At 33.4% G+C, this 24,460-nt stretch overlaps 2 protein-coding genes across 2 annotated transcripts in view; both read right to left on the bottom strand.

The window, feature by feature from the left end:
• The window catches only part of LOC127718003 (probable imidazolonepropionase), a 28,172-nt gene extending 13,615 nt beyond the window's left edge, over positions 1 to 14,557 (bottom strand). The window contains exons 1-4 of the mRNA XM_052223891.1: positions 14,409 to 14,557; positions 12,706 to 12,812; positions 11,645 to 11,709; positions 11,101 to 11,378 (exon numbers count right to left, since the gene is read on the bottom strand). Coding sequence (XP_052079851.1) covers positions 11,101 to 11,378; positions 11,645 to 11,709; positions 12,706 to 12,812; positions 14,409 to 14,557 — 599 coding nt within the window. The remainder of the gene's footprint in view (positions 1 to 11,100; positions 11,379 to 11,644; positions 11,710 to 12,705; positions 12,813 to 14,408) is intronic.
• Positions 14,558 to 15,681: 1,124 nt separating this feature from the next.
• Positions 15,682 to 24,095, bottom strand: LOC127718039 (uncharacterized). The gene is made up of 5 exons (XM_052223936.1): positions 23,900 to 24,095; positions 21,716 to 21,940; positions 20,663 to 20,918; positions 17,211 to 17,250; positions 15,682 to 16,399 (listed from the first exon to the last, which is right to left on the bottom strand). Exons 1-5 carry the CDS (start codon positions 23,937 to 23,939, stop codon positions 15,872 to 15,874), a joined length of 1,089 nt encoding a protein of 362 aa, XP_052079896.1. The 5' UTR covers positions 23,940 to 24,095; the 3' UTR covers positions 15,682 to 15,871.
• Positions 24,096 to 24,460: the final 365 nt, after the last annotated feature.

A 24,460-nucleotide genomic window follows, 5' to 3' on the forward strand; every position in this document is an offset into this window, starting at 1 on the left:
ACATACCAGTAGTTTATTATGCGTGGCCATAAAAGTTTCAGGTTTATGAAGTTCACTTGCGTGAAATTGTGATTGTCATTTGATGAGATTATGTTGGATTATGCTCTGTTGCAAACCGCCCATTGATCCCTCAATAAGATGGTACAAATGACATTTAAGGTGCATAAAGCGTGGTATTTTCTCCCTTCACTAGACATCTGATTTGACGTTCTCTGTTCGGGCGTTATTGCGATTTTCTACATCTCGCATGAACAAACGGATGCCTATCTTAAGGATGGGGTTTACTGCCGGATAAAAGTCCAGGAGATGACCATAGTTATAAACCAGTTAAATGCTTAACAAATACAATTTGATAAGGATACATTCTTAAAGATGAAACGGACTAGCTAAAGGACTAGCCAAATTGCATGACAATCCGATTGGGACTATAGGTTGCACTTTGTAAATTCAGCTGTTTCACCAGCCACGCCTCTTTTGGGGAGATATATAATATTCAAAGATATTTTGTTTTGTTTACGTTCTGGTTCCCAGATTTGATCTCTATGTTTCATCTCATAGAAACATAGCTTGGGAATGTTACCAGTATAAAAACACATGGTAGCAGCTATAATTGAATTCTGAGGAAGGTCCAAAGTGAAGGTAGGGATAGTACAGAATTTTAGTATAAGTAAAAACTCTTAGAAGTTCGGGGCATATACATGTTGAAAATATGCCACTCAGCCCTATGTTTTGACCTTTGAATAAAATAGTAGTGCATATCAACTTTCCGTTCTAGGTTATAATTTCTAACGTTTCATAGTAAAAGTGGCACAGTATTAGCCGCAAAGGGAGTTTCTATGGAAAATTGCATTGTCTATATTTACAGAAGTGCAACCTTAATTGCCTGCTTCCAATTAATCTCTATTGGCATATTTAGCTCTGGAACATTAAGCAAGAAAACAATCACATTCAAAAGCTTCCTACCATCGATTCAAATAATCTATACAATTTACAATATCAATATGTTTCTATTGCACGACGTGTTGATGGGCTGAAATATTGACAACGTATACCATAATTCGTATAAATATAGCATGCTGCACATCTACTCTAAAATTTGCATATTCATGACAAGAAAATTTGGGATGGTCTGATCTATCAATATACATGTCATATTTACCAAACGTTTCATTAATGCATAATCATATGTTGCTATCTTCAGTTTACAACTTAACCCCAAAAGCATTCTATGTTTTGTCAGACAAAGGCTATGTGCACATGTTTGCAAGACAAGGGCTACTTTTACATGCTTTGTTTAACAAGTGACGCGTTTATAAGTTTTTTCAGACAATTTATAATATCAATTTTATTTTGCAAAGATTCCCTTTAAATCAAGCCTTTTGGTTGTTTTATATGCATAACTTTAATGTTTTGAAGACAGCATGTGCAGTCATCGAGAAACAAATTCAATAAGTAAAAAAAAAATATGTAAAAGAAAATGTTTAAAAATAAATTCTAAGAAAACATATTTTTAAACAAGAGTGCATCCGCTGAAATGTCTCACCTGCTTTACTGACCATTGATTTTATGTTGAAAGTCTTAAAGATAAATGTTTTGCTGCAAGTATCACAAAAACTTGACTTTTTTAAAGATCCATGACAATGTCAATGTCAGATAAATCCTGTATGTACACCTTACAATATTATCATATACACAAAATATAGTTGACCTATAATTTATGGTAATTGAACAACAGACAACACAAAAACTTAATATTGACCAATAAACCATGAAAATGAGGTCAGTGTCAGATGATACATGCCATACAGACATGTACACCTTACAATAATATTATACACAAAATAAAGCTGACCTATTGCTAATTGTATTTGAAAAATATACCAAAACATAAAAACTAAACATTGACCAAAGGTCAGATGATACCTGCTAGACAATCATGTACACCTTACAATCATTTCATACACCACATATAGTTAACCTATTGCTTATAGAACTTGAAAAACAGACCAAAACATAAAACATTAACATTGACCAAAGATACTTGCCAGACAGACATGCACACCTTACAATTATTTCATACACAAAATAAAGCTGACCTATTGCTATTTGTATTTGAAAAACAGACCAAAATACAAACTTAACAATGACCAACAAACCATGAAAATTAGGTCAAGGTCAGATGAAATTTGCCAGACTGACATGTACCCCTTACAATCATTCCATACACCACATATAGTTTACCTCCTGCTTATAGTATCTGAGAAACGGACACAATCACGTAACTTTAACCTTGATCACTGATCCACGAAATGAGGTCGAGGTCAGGTAAACCCTGTCTGATGGACATATAGATGTTGCAAGGAACACATATACCAAATATAGTTATCCTATTATTCATAATAAGTGAGAAAATCACATGAACAAAAAACTTTTTTTTTTCAAGCAGTAGCTGATCCATGAAAATGAGGTCAAGGATAATAGACATATGACAAACAGAAATTGTTTAACTTAGGGTATCTGCATACAAGGTATGCAACATCCAGGTCTTCTACCTTTTAAAATATAAAGCCTTATACAAACACTTTAAATCGCCGCAGCCGCCGGATAGTAATCCCTATGTCTAGCATGATGTGACTTTCGTATCAGGTGATACAAAAATCATTTCAAATCCAACAACCTACTGGATAAGTATTAAATGCTTATATATAATTTAATATAGGGTGATGTAATATTCATCCATGCACTTAAACATTTGTTCATTAGAAGAAAACAAAACCATTCCTCTACCAGATGCCGAACAATAGAAATGAAAATGCTTTAAATGAGATATATAAACCTATGACCGAAATTGTCGATCTTATCAAAACTCTACATACAAAAGGCGTCGGGACCTGATGTAAAAAGATAAAAATAGATGAATCAAAATTCTTCCTGCAAAGGTTACCTCACACCTTCAAATAATAAATTGTTTTTCTCTTCCTTATCTTTATATATATCTTGTTTGTGTATATATGTCTCTACAAATGCTACAGTAGTTTATGTTTGCATGCTATGAAATTCTGTTGATTATTATTGTATCTTAGAAGAAGACCATCAAAGTTGTATCTAACCCTTTTTGCGATATTTTCAAATCAAATGTGTTTCAGGCAGTTAGTTTTCTAGTTTGAATTGTTTAACATTTGTCATATATTATGCTGTTTGGTCACACGATTAATTAACACAATACCACTTTTTGTTTGGCATTAAACTCACGTTAAATGATTTGAAATACAGAATATGCGAAAATAGGCACAAGTCAACAAGAAATAAAGTATAAGCCAACTTAAAAAAACTTTTTTGAAGAGCATTAAAGTAATATAGTTGATTCAGCAAAAGACGGTGGGAAATGGCATGTTGTATTTTGGCTGCCCAGTCCATAGACTAGTCATACAACACTTATATTGCAAACGATAGCTTTACAATACACACATCGTTCCTGTTAATAATCACAAGTTCTCTGTAGTTTTTAAAACATAAACGGTATCTGTCAACTTTTGACAAGCCTAAGTTTATCACAGCAACTAATTTTCCATCACAGTTTAGAACTTTCAAATCTTCTTCATATTTTTCTAAGACAATTATATTGCCTACTTGTGTTGTGTCTTTATCGTATGGCGAAATATAACTTGTGTATTTCCAGTTCAATATTCCATCCTGGCTCAAGTCTGTTACTTTTCTTTGCTCTTCTCTCAAGATACATATATGTCCATTAATGTTCTCTCTCATTTTAAATATGCTTTCTTTTCACAATGCATTCCATTTGGACGCAAAATCACATTTTATTGTTTTAATAAATGTTCCATTTTTTGTCAACATATCGATTTTAAGTTTTATAGGGCACTCATTCTTAAATCTTAATGATGGGACTTCCTTGACGTAAAGAACAAGTACTCTTCCATCCCCACAAATACAAAGAGCTAACGGTACATTATTACTGTTTGGAAGGGTGTAAAATGCTTTAATATCATCAGTCTTGTCTTTTGTTTGAATCGAATTGTCTACGCTTGTAATAAAAAGCAGCTGTGATAAGTCCGATATTGCCATATCTAATATACCACGTTTGAGTTTTTTTACTTCTGGCTTTTCGTTAGGCTTAAATTCAATACACAAAGAAAAGCCAGCAACATATATTGTCCCATCTTTGGCAACCATTAATGAATTTGTGAATGAAAGCTCCCGAGCGAAATTAAACATGTTATATGAAAGAATCCGACATTTCACTTCAGTTGCCATATTGTGGGCTTTAAAACGTCCTAAAATTGTATTGATGTCAGCTGTGGTATTTATACAGGTTGAAACGTGATCATTTTCTGTGGAAAATTAACGGGTGGATTACTGTTCTTTTGGATACGACTTGAAATATTTTCAATTGCTTGTACCATTTCTTCTACGTTATCATCTTTCATTGTTTTGGAAATAATATTTTTAATTTCATTTATTAGTTCCTTCTGTATTTTCCCAAGCTGGAATCTTTCTTTCTCTATGACATCTTTGTTCTTTTTGAAAACATTTTCTAAATTCACGAGTAGAATGTTAGTGCTTCGAGTAATTTGGTCTATTAACATTGTTGCTTGATTTTCAATTTTTTTCCTTTCGTTCTCATATTTTTTTTCAAAAGAAATATCCAGTTCTATTAATGATTTCATTTTATCCTCGATGTTTGGAAGAACTTCTCTTTCAATTTTTGTCTTTAAATTTTCGAGCTCCTCTAGACTTTTCTCACGACACTGTATGATTATTATTATGTTATGTTTGAAATGTATCGAGCCTAAAGCTATACATTCGGGACAAACGAGTTGGTTACAATCCAAACAATAGTTTGAATTGGTAAAGTGTTCAGTGCAGCAGGTTTCGGTAGGATCTGGCCTATCACTTAATCTTTCTGCGGATGCTGACTTGGAACAAACGATTTTATGATTAATCCAATTGATCTTCCACCGATGAAACTTTTTGAATTCATAACATATACGCTTATTACAATCTACACATTTACATTCTGTGATTTTTTCCAGTTTACAGAATGAGCAGAAGGGAATTTGCGCTTTTTGTAATGATTCAAAGAAAGCCATCGTTTATCAACTTAGGTTCTCAATAGGTATCCTTAATGCATGCTATATAAACTTTTAAAACATTTGCACATACAGATGGATTTTTCGTTTATCTTAATATCCTTTAAGAATTTACCTTATATAATAAATAATTTCTTATTCCGCTAACTGATATGTTAAAGTCATAGCTAGCCTCGTTGTTAGGGTTTTATAAATCCGTAGTGTCAGCCAATAATCCCTCACTTCGAACATTTATAATAACGAATATTTGGTTAAAGTTAAATTTATGACAACTTGGAGTATGACTTATTTATCAAACATGCTACTCTGTCACCCTTATTATAAAATAATGAATGCACACAAGGATGCTAATGCTAATGAAACAGCCAATAATAAGAAGTCATACAGTTGCCCAAAATACCGACTTCTTCGAAAACATAACTACGTTAAAATATTGTATGTAGCCAATATAAGGTACAGTTAAGGAATCACAATTCTAAAAATGTGAAAACATTTCAAGGAAAAAAAAAACACCCTGGCGTCATGCTTTTTGTGGGTATTTAGGGGTGAAACTTTTTAAATTCCAATATGCATTGTAACTGTCATCCCAAAAGAACATTTCTTTCGACTTTTTTTATTATCTAGTTTGTAACTTTATAATAAAGTTTGATATGATTAAAGGGCTTTTAAAAAAATAGTCAGACAATAACAACAGGATAAAAACTAAAAAAGAAATCTACTGACCGAAGTAAGAAACCGTATGATAATACGTAAGTTTCAAGTAACAGATCGACTTTCATTTTATATATTACCTTTTTATAATTCTCAGTTGATAAGTTGAGAAAGTTTTAAGAGACTAAGAAACATAACTCCCTCAAGCAAAGTTGACCTTAGACGAATTTGTAAATCTCCGTCATGTTCAAATAGCTCCTTGCTTATATGCTAGTACACGGCCGTCACTCGGCTAACCGATAGATTGGTCGGTTAATCTATATTGAGTATGCGGCTATATGGGCGGTTGGTTTGTTAATCGGGTCGGTTATACGTCTGTTAAGAGTAAAACGCACAGTTTAATGTTAAACTCTGTTAATTATACAGTTTTTTTGCATATTATAAGATCCAAATCAAAAAAAGAAAAGTGTCTAACAAAATGATATCTATCATAGAACATTTTCCACCTGTAAAAACATTTCATAGCCTGCGTAGTTTTCAGTAAAACTAAAAGGCGTCGCGCAAGTATGTGGTATTTCTGCTTATACGCATAGCAATTTTTTGGATAAAAGGCGAAAATCATTTTTTTAGATATCATTTAAAGGACACAAAAATAGTACTTTTCATAAATTGGTTCTAAAAAATAAATTGACATTAGTAAATATTTCATAATTGTAATATAACTTGAGTGATACCACATTTTAGTGAATATTACGGGAATAAAGTCTGTTAATGGGTTGGACAATTAAAATTGTGTCAGTTAAGAGTTATTTAGGCACGACAATAGTTTTGCTACCTTTATATTTTCCCATTGAAAAAGTTAAGAATAAGATGTACTTGTGTAGAAAAAATGACAATACGGTACAACAGTATCCTTCTAGTAAGAGCATATTTATTTTGATTTTCTTTGGATGTTATTGAAGAATGTGTCTCTTCAATAGAGCGTGATATGGATTGGCCGCTGGAATATGCATGAATTTATTATTTACGTTATCAATCAGCCTTATTTTTTGTGTCTGTTCAAAGTCTGCAACATCTATGAATCTGTCATGTGTTGCAATGCAGCTGGTTAAATTTCATGCGTTTTCCGATATGCATTGTCTTTTCTACCTAGTCATCATTGTCATTTTCTGCCTTAGGAAATGTCTGTACCAAGTAAGGAATATGACCGTTGTTTTCCATTCGTTAGTAAGACATGGTTCTAAGGTGCTGATTAACTTTAATGTGTAACAAAAAGAATGTTTTATTTTCCTGGAAATCACAACAAATGCATAATATTGATTTTATTTTTCGAGTAATGATGTATTTCCATTGTAAGTTATTCAGCCGACTAGCAGTCCGCAAACGTGCTTGTTTTTGTATCGAGTGACCTTCAAGTTGGTGTAGTGAAAGGTTTGTTTATATTTGTATGAAATTATAAACATATGTCAGTCCATTTGATAAAAAAATTTAAAAATGAAGACTAAATTTTGTATATGTTACACATGGTATAATAATTTTAAATGTTTAATTTGAATATTCCGCGATGTTTAATCACTACAAAGTAACTACCAATTTTTTTCTTCATGCTAAAATTAAAAAAAAAACAGTTTACTAACTGATGTTTAGTTACATTTCGAAGTTTCGAAGTTTTTCTCTGATTTATATACTGGTTACGAATGTAGATGACAAATTGGTGTCATTCATGACAATAAAACAAAATCCATATGATATATGCGACCATTCTTGTATGAAATTAATATTACTTTAATGTTACACTTTTTGAAACCATTTTTATCAATTTTCCATTTCCATTGTATACATTTATGTTCCATTGTTCATGTGTTGTTTCCGTATATTTTAGCCACTCGTCTTGAGTCTACCCATTTGTTCCGATAACACCCTATATAGCAATCAAATTATACTTTTATTGCCATTCATAACTCTTAACAGACCAATTAACAGACCGAGTTTTATACATCCGACCCATTAACAGACCAGGTTTTTAATAAAAATTAATTTATGTCACCAAAATACAGATTTTCGTGTAGATTTTTCACATAATGATATTAATATGGTTGACAAACATAATGCCTGTCTTTTTGCGATGTTCAAAATATTGCATACAAGTAAATTCAACTAACTTGTCATTTTGTGTACATTTTGTGTGTGTAAAATGTGTATAAATTTATTGATGAGTAACCCGCCTTCTCATTTTATAGAACGTTTGTCGAAGCTAGAAAAAAAATAATTACACCGCTGGATTTAGTACACTGAATTGTATTGCCAGACATGAATATTTTTTAAGATAAAAATATATTTAAAAAGTTATACAATGAAACATATTGACCTTGCAATGATTTTCTCGATAACACCTGATTAACAGACTTTAGCCAACCCGATTAACAGACCAACCGCCCATATAGCGCACACTCAATATAGATTAACCGACCAATCTCTCGGTTAGCCGAGTGATGGCCGTGTAGTACTTATACATCTTTTACTTTAAATTTTTTTTGGTTCGAGGATAAATCCAGAAGAATAGACACACACAATTGATAAAGACTCATATTCAAGATTTTTGTTTACAAACTTCTAAGCATTCAAAATAATCCCTGTTATAATCAAATTTCCTAAATTAGTATGACGAAAGTTACTGTGTAGATGTTATTATGATTTTGTTTTATAAATTGTTCATTTAATTTTCTAATTTTGAGAAGATCTCATTACTTCTATAAGTAGAAGAAGAGGATGACAAATGGGTAATCTTAAATAATGATCCTAATGATCGAGCAAAACAGAAAGTGCAGATAAAACGCTTTGAAAATTCGAAGATATACTTGCATATGTATAGCAACAACATATTTAATACAGAACGAAATAAAATTTAACGTAAAATAAAGTTTCAAACAAAGCTTCATATTAGGTACGTCATCAGTAATTAAATTATGTTTGAAACAGTTTTATGAACTTGGTTATTCGTGCAATAAAAGCATGATAATTTGCATGAATATTGATATATATCATCCCTCATTGAATATATATTGCGCGCGCAAGATCGTGATAAAAATCTAATCGGGGCAATATTCACCAATATTCATGCAATAACCCTATATTACTGTAAGAATAATAAAAAAAACCCGTGCTACCGAAATTATTAAAAAATTAAAGGACACTTATTTGCCAATTTCTTTTCTTTTCTTTGTCATGTTATCCATGTAAAATTAAGGCAGTCTAATTATCTTATTCATAAAAAAGGTACTACATACATGACATAAAGAAAGTTTGACACAAGGTCAATCTTTCTAATCTTTTACCGTAACCCTTAACGATAAACTTGGAGTTATGGATTTTGAAAATATGTTTGTTTCCCCATGCTTGATATGTATGCTCTTCTGTATCTTTAAAGTTATTGTGTATTTATTCTTGAGATAACTTCTTTTACTTATGTGTGCCACACCATTCTCTCAATTTTGGGACAGTTTATTTGCTATAATTTCAATAAGACGCACACCTACTATTCTTGGCCCTCACTCCTATCCACGTTAAATTTTTCACTTCAACCCATTTTATGGAAGCGGGATCAATATGTATACCCGTATTTATACATCAGACCGTGCTGCACTGGTTACCGGAATTTTGGATACACCAAACCAGGCACTTCATATCTAATAAACAGGCTATATATGCCCTCAATTTTAGAATTCAATCGTACATTTTTGCATTATTCAAAATTATCAGTAAATTCTGTATTCTACAAGGATCACCAGTCCTTCACTTTTCATCTGATACCTTAATTACTAAAATATATGCTACAAAGTTTAAGATTTACACCTGTGCGTAGGAACTATTTTGTTTTAAATATGTACTACTTTCCAGTATGTTCTTTTTCGACCGGGTCTGATTAGGTGGTGTTACATCTCACAAAGTCTATCCAAATGTTTTTTTGTTGTACATTTACTGATTTTGTGTCATGGATGGATACCTCATATCCTTTGTTTTTCTATTGTTGTACTTACGAGACTTTTTCGGCATTTTTGACCTCGACTGATCAAGCCAACTTTTGTTACATATTTCCAAAATGTAAAACAACAAAAATACCGAACTCCAAGGAAAATTCAAGACGGAAAGTCCCTTAACAATTGGCAAAATCAAAAGCTCTGACACATCAAACGAATGGAAAAAAAACTTCATATTCCTGACTTGGTACAGGCATTTTCTTATGTAGAAAATGGTTGATTAAACCTGGTTTTAAAGCTAGCTAAACTTCTCAATTTCCAACAGAATCGACTAAAAAAAATCTGCATCACGCAAGGACCACGGCTGGTCCTTCGCCATTATTTAACACCGTTTTACAATCATATGTAATTTTCAACCAATTTGTAGAAACAACCATAAACATCATTCACATGTCAGTTAACACCTGTCATTGACAGTCATATGTATTAAGTTTGACAAATACTTTTTCACGGATTCTCGTTTGACGTTTTCTTCCAAAATATATTTATGACAGATTTACGACTTCATTTTAAATTGAGCTGCGTCAGATAGAAATCGACCGTTAGCAAGTGCACATGTACATGTTTAAGACTTTGATTGATTTTAGAACATTCAAATACGAAATTAAAGATGAATTTTGGTCTGTTTTATATGGTTCTTAAAACAACTCAATTTTCAACAGTTAATTACTTTGCATAAAGGTTTTTTCAACCCGAAATATGATAACGGATGTATTGATATTCTTTTGCATAAGGTCGATTTCTATCCGACTCAGGTCATATCATATAAATGACGCTTATAAATTGCATTTTTTTCCAAAATTCTCTGTAACCCCATGATTGATTGTCGGTTGCTTAACGTCCAGTCGTAAATATTTCACGAATGCTCAGGACGAGAACAAATCAACAATAATACAAAAGGTAGGTCCTGTAATATGGACCGTCCGGGATGAAGGTTTGGGAAATATGGACTGCCACTGGAAAATGAGGGAATATAAGACAGCAACTGATATTTCGCCTTGCAACAGGCCACCTACAGACCATCAAGGAGTTTTTTCAAGGGTTTTTAACGTGCAGAGAGGATGGCAATCTCTTTACACGAAGCATCAGATTTACGTGGCTGCTTCTTGAACATCCCACTCAGCCAAACAGACGCCTCACTTTGACAAGTGTGTTAATGCCGTTCGAAAGAAGACCAAAATGACCATAATTCTATTCCCAAGCTACTCTTGGGAGGTATGTAACCTCAATATCAAAACTACCGTGCAGTTAGTTCCTAAAATTTTGCAAAAAAGAGACTAAATTGTCATGTAAAAATTAAATACCTCGGAACTGAATGTGCACCAAGAAATGTTGACGATATTGTGATTGGAATTTCCTTGCTTGCTCTGTCAATGACCTTTAACATTTTAACCTCTGTGTCAACTTCTAATCCATATCCACTCTTACATTCTACTGTCGTGGTTCCTGTACTCATCATATTCAGTAATCTCTGTTTCAGACCTGTATAGAGCAGGTCTTCTGATGCAGCACGGGTGTGTTCGACTGTAAAGTTAATACCACCCCCTGCTTTATGGACATCCATGTATGTCGCACCTGCGAGCTACAATAAAAAAATATTTCTACCAATATTGTGTCAATAAAAAACAAGGAAAACACACATTCTCATCACGTAACTGGCATGACTTGTGTCTGTTCCATGCCTGGAGTCCGAACAATACTGTTTTGTAAATAAATCATGACGTTGGGTTTCTCGTTTGAAACTAACGTCCTGATTTGTGTACAAAACAATAAACGAAAATACACCAGTTTGCTAACCTTCAGAACTTGGAATTTAATGTAAAAAATGGGAAAAGTATAAATAGTTACCTTCATAGCAAACTCGTGTACTCTGTCACCAGCCCATACCGGATGAGTATGGGCATCCACTAGTCCTGAAAAATGTTATAAACAAATAAGATCAATTCAATGATACGTGATGTAACATTCTAATAAGAGCACAGATTTTAAAAAGAGTAACCTCAATAACAAATTTCATTATACGACATATATAAGTTGGACGGAAGGATTTAATAGCTGCGTCTGTTTGCATTAACCATTTCCGGTTAACTTTCAGTGTCAATACTTGGATGAAGAAACGAATGACAAACCCTGTAAGATAATACGTTTTTTTTTAATCATAATTCAAGAATTCTTCACGTGGTATATTACGACTAAAATTGATTTTATTATTCTAGTTTCTCAAAGTAAGTTGATCCCAAGAGTTCCTGGGTAAAGGGATATGGTGAACTTAGTTTTCCGATCGGCAGCAAAACCCTTGCCACAGTGGGTAGTCCGTTTTGGCTTTGCGGGATGTATAAATAAAAGGCCACGTCCCTGTCAGAATATGGACGTTAAATCAGATGCCCTGCGTTCAGTGAGTGTCGCGCTCTGTGTACATTTAAGAACCCTTGATTGATTATGTTATACTATGTGTCCAGTGACCAAAATTTTATGCATATATAGGACGAGAAAAATGAATTAAAAAAACCAATAAGTAGTGTTATCAAAGTTGTTGGAATTCCTGATGGTTATGGTTGATGTGTATCAATGAAATGCAGTAAGAAAATTCTGGATTTATGATGGATGTACATATAACGTAATCCAAACTTTTAGATTGGTACTTTGTGTCCGTCCCAAGTCAGAAGTCTTCAATTCAGTAGTTGGCATTGGTTGCTGTCTTTTATATTTGTTTTTCGTTTATGTTTAAACATGCCATTGGTTTTATTTTGATTTTTTAAATTGTTTTACATTTTGTTATATTGGGGCCTTTGATAGTTTCTAACTATATAGTATGGGTTTTGCTCATTGTAGAATGCCGTATGGTGGCATATACTTGCTTAAATCCAATATTGTAGTACTACATGTATGAGGTTTACATTTATGCTCACCTGGAATAACACACTTTCCTGTAGCGTCGATTTCCACATCAACAGTAAGGTTTTTATACTTTTCTTCAAACTTTGATTTTTTTCCCACAAACTCAATTTTTCCAGATCTATTCGAAATTAAAACTTCAGGTAAACTATGCTGAAATGTTAACCTATCATACTAAAAATATCATGTTAGCTTTTCTAAAATAAGTATTACCGATTAAATGAAAAAAGTAAATTCGGCATACATCAATGACACAGCAATCTAACGACACAAATAACACAAAGACATCTGCAGGTCAACGTAGTACCGTCTTCAACTATAGACATTTGTCAAATCGCCCAAGTTAAAAAAAAATGAATAAATCTTCATTTACTACGAATGTTACGTTTAGGAAGATAGGCAACAGATATAATTGTTGGCTGAATTAAGAAAAGACATCATCAAATCCTCACAAGAATTAAACATACATGGATTGTGGTTATTCACGTCCTTTTTAGTGCCTTTGGTTTTTGGTGGATAGTTGTCTCATTGGCAATTACACCACTTATCCTTATGTTTACTATAATGTCCAATATGCTTGATAATTCTCTTCCCAAGAAACATAGAACGTCATTTAATACAAGTAATTTATATTTATCATCCTTCCCTACGGCTATATCTGTTTCCTCAACGTATCCGTAAAACTCGTATCACGATAGCGCGTGCTCTGAGGAGACATTATCAACTTGAGGAGGAAATATCAACAAATTCTCCCAACATTTATTCCATCATTGTAATGATATCATGTCACTTACAAAGATGACTTGACCAAATAAATTACACTTGCATACCAATTTTTTCATTGTGCAATTTTTATGTTGCAAAATTTACCTTTTATGCTTGAATAAGCAATAGTAAAAACGTGTCCCACCGGATTCTTAATAACGTCTGCCGGGACTACTTTTTTTTTAAATTGAACTCTGTGACCTTACATGAACTCCTGAATATTTATGTAGTCTCAGACTTGATACAAACAACATTTTGATGCGATATTTCTGGATTTTTTGTTGTTCAGCGTATGCTTAGAAGTTGTTCAGCAGTCAGCGAGTAGAAATTTTCTTCGTCTGGTGATATGAAATACTTCGATCTTTCAATCTATCATTAAGCCTTGTTTCTTCTTTGTTTGTATTATCCTCAAATATTATACATCCATATATGCATTATCATGTACAAAAACATTTTTCTTCATGTAGTTAATGGGAATATTTTACCCTGCGTATTTTGACCGCAAGGTGTTCCGCGGTTTAATATGTCGATGACGTGTGTTGCCTAGTAATAACAGAGACTCTCCGGTAATAACAATTCCCGCGAAATTATTAAAAAAGGAAATTTTGATCAAAAACAATGCTTTGAAAGATGATAAAAATGTTATCTGAATGTGGATTGTATAGATATTGATAAATATCAGCCCGCTCGACAGAATATGAAGCTAAATGGCTCGTTCGCTACGCTCACTCGACATTTAGCTTCATATTATGGCTCGCGGGCTGATATTTTTCTATATCTATATATCCACAACCATATAACATGGACGTACACGCATCTTGAATGGGGGAAAAGAATTTGCTATATATAGAAAAACAAACGTAAGTTATCAATCTATTTGCATATGTAATATTTGTTGAAAGATAACGAACTATTACAAGACACACGTTGTGTGTGTGTTCCATATACATACTTGTTGATAAGAATATTGACGCCATCATTGTCATCCCCATCTATGACATCAAGTACTTGCATGTCTTTTCCACACACCACTTTGACGCCATTGTTGCGTACTGTGACAACTTGTTTAGCTGACCGAACTAATAATTTATACTGTGACATACTTAAAAGTGGACAAGATAAAATACGGTCAACAATTTTATCAGATATTATTCATGTTTATCTCTATACGTAAACGTGAATTGTTTATACATTAGGCGGGATCTTAATTATTAATTTAAAAGATACAGCATATTCTTCCCGCGATTATAATGCCAACAGACTAGCGTGTGCGTCGATTGGGATATAGAAACGCCAACGATTCGGCACAGGGTATATTTCTCTGAGAAATGACATGTTGACAATGGGATAGCTGAAATCGTCACGTTTGTCATAAATCATTGTTTGAAAGTGTCCATCTTTGTAAATCTTAAGAAAAGTTTTAGATATGAAGCAGGACTTCAAGTGTCGGTAGTATTCTTAAGATTAAGTTTACCGGGATGTATGAGATGCAAGCGCTCACTGAAATGTGGGCTATTGTGTGAAAGGACATTCTTGTTTAAGGTCACCTAAAATGAGGTGGCAGTCCAACTTTATACTAGTATCTCCTTTCATCCCGATGGACCTACTTTACAAAACTTTGTACATGTACTCCGACATGTCCACGTGGCTGTTCCAGATCAGGAACCACGTGAGTGTCGTTTAATTTGTCGTTTTGTAATGTAATTTTTCATTCAAGTTGAAAATAGGGTGTTATGAAGTATCTTTGATAGTTTTGTCTGATTTATTCAAAAATGAGGAGAACATTTAGCTTGAAATAGTGTATAGTTATTTATCTGTTGTAGAAGACTGTATGTGGAATCCTTTACATTTGTGTCATTGTGCTCATTGTGCTGACTTGCTGTGGCATTGACGTTGACTCATAATTCTCCCTTTCTTTAAACTTGTTAGATTTTTTCTTGAAATTAACTAGTCCGAGCTCGTCCACAATATTTATACAAAATCTGACATTGCACGTTAGGTAGACCGAAATTAATCAGTTCAAGAAGAGACTACACGTGTGTCATATGAAAAAAAAATCAACATGTTACCAATACCAGGTTTGGTATTAAACTTCCAGATTTTCTAAAGCTCACTTGGAAAACCGATGGTGAAAAAGCAGAACAAAAAAGAAGAAAATAAGAATCCAGTGAATAGCATCGAAAAGTATCATATTTACTCGCAATGTGGCAAACTTTTAATCTTAGAATATATTTTAAAGTGAAACACTGACCAATGCATGCAATTTACACAGCAAATCTCGTTTATACATATATGTTCGAACACTTTATTTGAGTCTTTATTGTATTGTAAAAACAAAGCACCATTACAATTCCTGGAAAATACGCGATAAAAAAATCCATGAAAATATGCATTTGCCATTATTTGTAAATCTCATTAAATGTCAACAGTGTTTTCTTTTTCTAGAACAAAATATTCCACATTTCTGTTTGGTTGTTTTATAGTATAGCCAGTTTCTCGCATATAGCGGTTTTCTCTATCATTACTATCCTTCTCAAGAATGAAGTACTCATTCCCAGTGATTTTCTTTTTATCCATGTCGGGTATCTTAACATCTACAGGAACAAAATAACCTGCCTGTTCTTCCGATAATCTGCCAGTTAGTTTTCTTCTTGGTAGTGGAATTGGCCTGTCAGCTTGTCTGTCAGACTTTGTTTTGCTTATATCTCTTTGGGCTGGTACTCTTGTGTTCGGATGAATTGCATCTCTCTCCAGTACGTAATAATTAGCATTCGTCATTTTTTCTGCATCTGTATTAGTGTCCATGTTATCACCACATATGTTGTAAATTGGAATTTGACTCTTTCTTTTATCCTGGCCGGAAGTTTGGTTAGGGCGAATCTCATCGTACACGATATCATGATCTAATGTTATGCTCTCCATGTAAGGTCTGTCTTCATCTGTCTGTAAAATATAAAAGTGTTGAAAATGCATACATTATATTCGTACATATAAATAAGATGTGGTATGAGTGCCAATGAGGCAACTATCCATTCAAGTCACAATGTGTAAAAAGTAAACAATTATAGGTCAAAGTACGGCCTTCAACATGGAGCCTTGACACACACACATTAGCAAGCCATAAATGGCTGCATGGAAAATATAAAGTGGCAGTTAGTGAAGTGAAATGCAAAAGTAAAGCTTGCAGAGCTTTTCAACCGTTTCCTAGCGAAAACAAATTTGACGTTGTTTGAAATTGTTCGTAACTATTAAGTATTCTGTATTCGAGCATATACAGCATTTTTTTTTTAAATTCCTAGACTTTATACTTTATGTTGTCATAGAAATCATCATTGCGGACGTACATTTGTATTACCCATTGACCTGCGATAGGATTAAGACACCATGAAACGTTATTCAAATGCATTTAAAGGAATTTCTCCTCTGATTTGTACATTCAATCTTATTTGACTTGTACAGTAAAATTGCTGATTGTAGGAGGAAATTTGAGAATTTCGAAGTTCTCGGTATATATGAAATGCACAAATTGACATAAATGAAGCTCTTGTAATTTTTATTTGATATGCTTTACATTGAACAATTTTTTGTTTTAATATAATGATATCGGAGATGATTGTATGATTGTTCATTACATGGATGGAACTTCTCTCTCATAAAGGCATACCCTTATACAACCCTGGCTACGCGATGAATCGACACGGAATTCTGTACACATCCGTTCCTACACTGGGAGTATGGTAACGTGAATAATTACCTTCGTCTTATTTTTCACTGCTGTCTTTTTACATCTTAACCTATAAATAAACAATAAAATTGAGAATGGAAATGGGGAATGTGTCAAAGAGACAACAACCCGACCATAGAGCAGATAACAGCCGAAGGCCACCAATGGGTCTTCAATACAGCGAGAAACTCCCGCACCCGGAGGCGTCTTTCAGCTGGCCCCTAAACAAATATGTATACTAGTTCAGTGATAATGGACGTCATACTAAACTCCAAATTATACACAGGAAATTAAAATTAAAAATGATAGAAGACTAACAAAGGCCAGAGGCTCCTGACTTGGGACAGTCGCAAAAATGCGGCGGGGTTAAACATGTTTTTTGAGATCTCACCCCCCCCCCCCCTATACCTCTAGCCAATGTAGAAAAAACAAATGCACAACAGTACGCACAGTAAAACTCAGTATAAGAGAAGTCCGAGTCCGATGTCAGAATAGGAAACAAAAAATAAACAAAATGACAATAACACATAAATAACAACAGACTACTAGCAGTTACTGACATGCCAGCTCCAGACCTCAATTAAACTGATTGAAAGATTATGTCTTCATCATATGAATATCAGGCATAATCCCTCCTGTTAGGGGTTTAGTATTATACCGTCATAAAATATATGAAAAGAACATAACCCGTGTCATGCCAACAACTGGTTTTAGAATAAATGTGTTTAATTCCGATGCAAAGACCCTATACGTGATTCAATATTAAAGCCAAAATATCCAATCTTTAATGACCTGACAACAGTATCGTAACTATATCCCTTCTTGATAAGTCTGTTTAAAGGTTTTGTTAGCTTTTGAGGTGAATACTGACATTTTTGTGCTTTGTAAAGAATATTATCATAAAAGATTGGATGTGAAATACCCGAACGTATAAGATGTCTGCATGATATCGAAAACCCTGGTGTAATAATTTTTCAGTAATTACATAAATTTCTCTCGCTAAAATCTAATACGTTGTTACATACACGAGCGAATCGTACAAGTTGAGATATATAAACACCATAAGATGGTGACAAGGGAACGTCACCATCTAAAAATGGATAATTAACGATATGAACATTTAACAACTTGTTTGGTTTGCTAGAATATGTTCTAATGAAGCTAAGTTTAATGAACGTCACATTAAATATACATGTATCAACAGATATCAAGTGAAAAAAGTAAAATCTATGGAAACGTCGAATACAACGTCCAGAATAAGTCAACTCCTAAAAATGAGCAATTAAAATATGTCACTAGCATCCATTTAAAAAAAATGTGCATGGTTATCATAGACTACGGTCAAATTGATTTAAAAAAATTGAAGAAATAGAACAAAACATTAGTTATTCAATATTTACGGATGTAAAGCTATGCATAGATAAAATTGAGAATGGAAATGGGGAATGTGTCAAAGAGACAACAACCCGACCATAGAACAGACAACAGCAGAAGGTCACCAACAGGTCTTCAATGCAGCGAGAAATTCCCGCACCCGGATGCGTCCTTCAGCTGGCCCCTAAACAAATATATATACTAGTTCAGTGATAATGAACGCCATACTAAACTCCAAATTGTACACAAGAAACTAAACTTAAAAATAATACAAGACTAACAAAGGCTAGAGGCTCCTGACTTGGGACAGGCGCAAAAATGAGGCGGGGTTAAACATGCATTTTTTTATACTCCTTATTACAGATTTCAGGTCGTTTGGAGGTCGGTTCAAACTACATTTTACTATAATTCAGTATGGATTCGAAGTTAGATTTGTGGAACTTTATAGTAAATTAGATAAGGAGAAATCTACAAAATAAGCGTGCGAAAAAAAGGTGAACAAACTGTGAACATAGGTATAGTATTTACAGATACCACATAGATCTACTTTTGATGCTTTCATAAAATTCAATAAAAATTTTCAGCCGTTATCAGCATCTTATCTGTAAATATACTTGTTTTCGTAAAATTAGAAATAAGACGGTATTTCTGATCATGCCTTTTGTTGTGATGATGTTAATAGAACTGAATCTCTGATCAATGTTATATCTTTTTTTATATAAACTCGAAATGATTTTTACATTTTTCAACAGCTAGGGCTGCAGGCATAACAAAATAATTAATTCAGTTAAACTAGTTGTTTAACGACGGTCCGACGATTTTAATTACTTTCTTGCTTTTCACATTAATATTACCTCCGATTTCAATTTTTATAATGAGACTTTATGAAACCAGTAAAAGTATTGCTTCTGATTCTGTGGCAGTATCCATCCAAACAGATATTGATACCTTAGCAAACTTCCTTTAGTAGCGACCAAATTCTGACTGCATGCTTTCCAAATTATATTTTTTTATTTTCAAGTTTAAGGTGGCTCACCCCAATAAGGACCCCCGGTAGAATTTTTTTATTTTCACATATTTTGTAGATTTTTTTATGCTGAATCCAAAAATGCAAAGAAAAATGGAGGCGAAATGTGCGATTTTGACCCTATTTCCAAACTTTTACACCCTTTCAACAATAACGACTACATCAAATTCAAATAACTTTTAGAACCATTGCGTCATTGGCAAAATATTTTCATATAGATACTAATACATCTAAAAGACATCTTTTGATATATTCAACCAGTATTTAAATGAAAATAGGGTGCGAACGGATCCAAGGGGCGAACGTGTAGAGTGAGAATGTGTTTTTGGAGCGAACGCACCAGATACCGTCGTACAACTACAAGTCAATATTTATATTTTCTTTTTTTTTAATGTTATGCTTTAATATATCATGTATAATTCTGTTCTTTTTATGTGAAAAATGAACAAACCACTCTGTAGTCCTGACCGTACGTATTTCCTGTTTTGTGGCTTTTGTAGAACGTTTTGCATGGTTTGTTGACATCGGGAAAGGGTGCTTTCATACACGCCCGCGTTTCAATGTCGTCAAAACTATTTTTGAGAAAACCCCTCAAAGCGACCGTTTCCAAGGCGCTCGTCGTTAGTAACATGCGTTTAAATATGCGCACTGTTAAAGGGCCGAGCCACCTTAAGTTAGTGCTCATTCAGCTGTACTGTGTATGTGTTTACGTTTAGCGACACATGGTCTTACGGTCATAAAACTTTCGAGTACGACATACTCAGAAATCAACCAATCAAAACACTGGATTTAGTGTTTCGAGGACAAATTTTGTACTCCGAGTACTGAGTAAAGTTTTATGACCGAGAACCATGGTCTTACTAGGTAAAGGAGGAGGATTGTGCGTACGTAAGAATGGTTCTGTACCAAGTCAGCCAAGCTGGACTATGAGTTTTTCTTTTTTGTTTGTCTTTATTTGAAGGTCTTTTTATGTATTATACTACGAATCTTCAAAACATTTCTATTCATTTTTCTTGCATTTTACAATCAATGCTTATTCCAAATAAAAAGACAGGAGCAAAGTCAGAATGGTTTCATATACCTCTTCCTGTTGTAAACTAGTAATATCACCGCTACCATGACTGCCAATATAACTAACGGAAGTACTATAATCAACCCTTTGGAACTGGTTGTAGCTTCCTGTTTGGTTGATAAAACTGTTGTTCTTCCTGAATAAAGTGGTGTTGTGCTACTTTTGTTCGTTACACTCTGTGTATTCTTTCTAGTTGGTCGTGGTGTCCTGTGCGTTGGTTTAAAGATGTTATTCCTCGACAGACATTGTAAGTTGTTATGGGATACTGTAACGAGGAAAAGGAAATATTTATCACTTGTAAAAACACTTATTTTGTACAGATATTACTTTTGATGCACTAGAAGATACGAATAAACAATTGGCCCGTCAATCATGAGCTATCCATGCATGTAGCATAGATAGATACCGTTGCTTTTTATTTTATATCGAGCCATCTGTGAAGATATCGGTATGTTGATAGAGCCATCCATGTATCCCTTCGTCTTAAACATGCATGAAATATTTGCCACTGGAAGTTTAGCAACCAACAATCAACCATGTAGATACCGGTACGTTAATTTAGCTATCCATGTAAATATTGGTACGCTAATCGATCTATCCAGATTATATAATCTTTGTGTATTTTGTTGTCGTCAGTGTTTTTCAATGAACTAACTTTGTTTATTAAGAAGAGTATCTCTGTGCTATTTTCATTCTATGATTTCTTTACATGTTCTGTTACCCTTGACATATATCAACAAGATTGATTTTTGCATCTTTTAAAACTTTATGACAAATTGAAATACAATCTTTCCTTTCAAGTTTTCTAGTAGAGAGCGTTATCGAACAAAGTTCTTTCAATTTAATTATTTGAAAGTAGAATTGTTTAAGCATCACTACACACCGAAATCTATTGAATTCAACAATAAAAATGACATTCCCAGATTATCTTCTTATATAATCGTTATTTGTAAAACGTTAGCCATCCTGATGTATTAAAATGGGAAGACAATATTAAATGCTTGTTGTCTTTATACTGATCTTTCAATCCTTAAGAGATCCAGAACATATCAATAAACGTACCTTGTTTACTGCAAACTCGAAATATTCCATTGCATCCACCATCAACCCATAAATAGTGTTGATCTTCGTCAATGTCATATCCAAACAGATCTTCCTCAATAAAACAATTTTGCTCGTGTATCACGCAGAAACAATCAATAGATTTGATATTTATAGGAATTATACAGTAACGTCTATCTTCTATACTCCAACATGACATATCAATGCACTGGTTATAATTTACCGCTGAAATAATTAATTTAAAGGTTCAGTGTAACAATAACTCATGAAGATAAAGGGTTTCATTGATCATGACCCTCGCTTACTCAGTCAGCTAGGGTATATAGGGATCGTCGAATACGATTAAAGTTTCAAAACATTTTTGTCGTCTAATGGTATTGTACATTTTAAAATTTCTTTAAACCAAATGATTTTTCAAATTCCAATAGCGAGGCATTAACTATGACATAGCAATCTGCATGTATAAGTGTCTTGTATTCACAACTCATCCTGAACAAATGACAAAATCTGAATGAAACCTTCATAAAATCTTTCCATGGGAAGGTCGGAATATGCAAGGCCAATCAAAGTTTCTGTAGATTTGTAGATTTCCGTTTGCATGAATTTATGCATTCTGGCAACGTTTATCAAGTTACTTACTTTTTATTCTAATTTTAGCATCGTTTCTTGTATCGCATATTTCATTGATTCTGATTCAAACAAGAAATTATCCAAAACTGACGTTATCAATTCTTGATTTTTTTTTTGTTGGCAACGTATTACGTTTTTAGGACAAGCACGCATTTTTAAACAAACACTTGGCATTCCCATTGGAATCAACTATGCTCATCCTTTACTCGACTTGTTCCTTCATTCATATGAGGCAGACTTTTTCATGACTTCTCGATCCGCTATATACGAGGCCCCTCATGGGGGTGTCCAAGTAATCACATAATCACATTTTTTTGCCAACATAATCGCATAATCATTAATTTAAAAAAAAATAAGATAATCAAAAATGCTATCTTAGATTATCAAATAATCAAATAATCATGAAATATTTGGCCTGGTAATCAAATAATCACAATAAAAAACGGCCAAGTAATCAAATAATAAAAAACCACACGAGGAGGCTCATATATATAAGGATGATGTCTTCTCACTTAATAATTTAATAAGTTTGGTGATTATGTTAAAGACATAATTCCATCGAACTTGAAATAAAAAAAATACCACAGATACAGTTGACAATTACTTTACGATTTCAGTTCCCAAGTTGTGAACTTCCCATTTCTATTTAGCAACATTCCAGCAGATCCTGCATATATCTGCCAGTTGATACGATATTCAACAGCTTGTTTCCGGCATATCATGATTCTTTTGATAGAAGGATCGATAATGCTGTCACGGATGTTATTAAACCAAGGCATACAGTAGAAGTCATCCCTTCGAACGTTTTATGAACGCCATCACGAGTTTGTTGACCGTTATGGCAGATCTGTATCACAGATGACCACATATATGTTCCAATTGTCGTGACCACAATTCTATTTTCTTTTCATGGACTGTAACATCACAGAAAGAGACTTATCGTTGAATTTGTACTTGGCGCCACAAGGGGGGGGGGGGGGGGGGGGGGGGGGCAGGAAATGCTTACTCTTCCGAAGCACTTGATTTAACCCCTGGCTTTTGTTTTTCAGTTTCTAGTTTCTACATGTATGTAGTGATTAGTGGACTTGTTTGTCTTTTCGTAGTTCTTCGTTTTTTGTCATATCTTCCGTCTCTTTTTCTTCCTCAAAAAGAGCCATTGCTTACTAGTTGCATTTTCAAATTCAACACTCATTGCAATACAAGTCAGCTGTAACAAGGTATGATTTGTGACAAAAAAAAAAAAAAAAACAAAACAAAGGATACTTATATACAATATAAATGTAAAAAAAAAGAAAGCATACATGATAAAGATACAACCACATGTATGTATAATAAGTGTTTATATTCAATTACGAGTCCCTTGCCTCAAGTATAATGGCTGAATTGGAACCAGTGGTCTCATCTCCCTTTGTACTTCACAACTGACATAACGATTTTCTCTTGGAGTTGTTGTATTTTTTTCCCTATCTAATTGAATAAAAGATAGGTTTCTATTTTATTTAGTTTTGTTTCAATGCGTATTACAAAAGAATTTAACAATAATATTAAACTTACGTTTGCAGCAAGGCTGTTGATCACATTTTTTAGCAGCCATCTTAAGTCACGTCTTAGCTATTGTTTTATCATATGTCGTTAAATTTTATGTACATTGTTTCACGACATCGTGTAAGGTGTATAACTATGATAAATATTTACTTGTTGTGACTCCTCATCTTTTCATGCTTCACTGCATTGTAAACAATGTGTTGGCCATTTATCTTTTGTAGTTAAAAAAAAATAATATTAGTCATTATCATACAGTATCTTAAGAAAATTCTTTAAAAAAAATGCTCTTCATGCATAGATGTATGAACTAGTCGCCGAAGAATCGGTTCATCTTTTATGTGTACCTTCCCTCATTGTATTTTAACGGGATGAACAAAATCTGTACACGGGAATTTATAATGTAATTAATCTTTTTTCATTATAAACCTTATAAACCTATTGCCATAAGGGTTGAGTGAACTAGATGTAATTGAAACAAACATTTATATTGGAAGACAAATATTAAAATCCTTCAGGCGAAAAATTCCTTTGTTATTTAGAGAAAAGGTGCTGTGAGAGAATTCCGGACAT

The sequence above is a fragment of the Mytilus californianus genome, unplaced genomic scaffold (assembly GCF_021869535.1).
Source record: "Mytilus californianus isolate M0D057914Y unplaced genomic scaffold, xbMytCali1.0.p SCAF_1, whole genome shotgun sequence".
Lineage (NCBI taxonomy): Eukaryota > Metazoa > Mollusca > Bivalvia > Mytilida > Mytilidae > Mytilus > Mytilus californianus.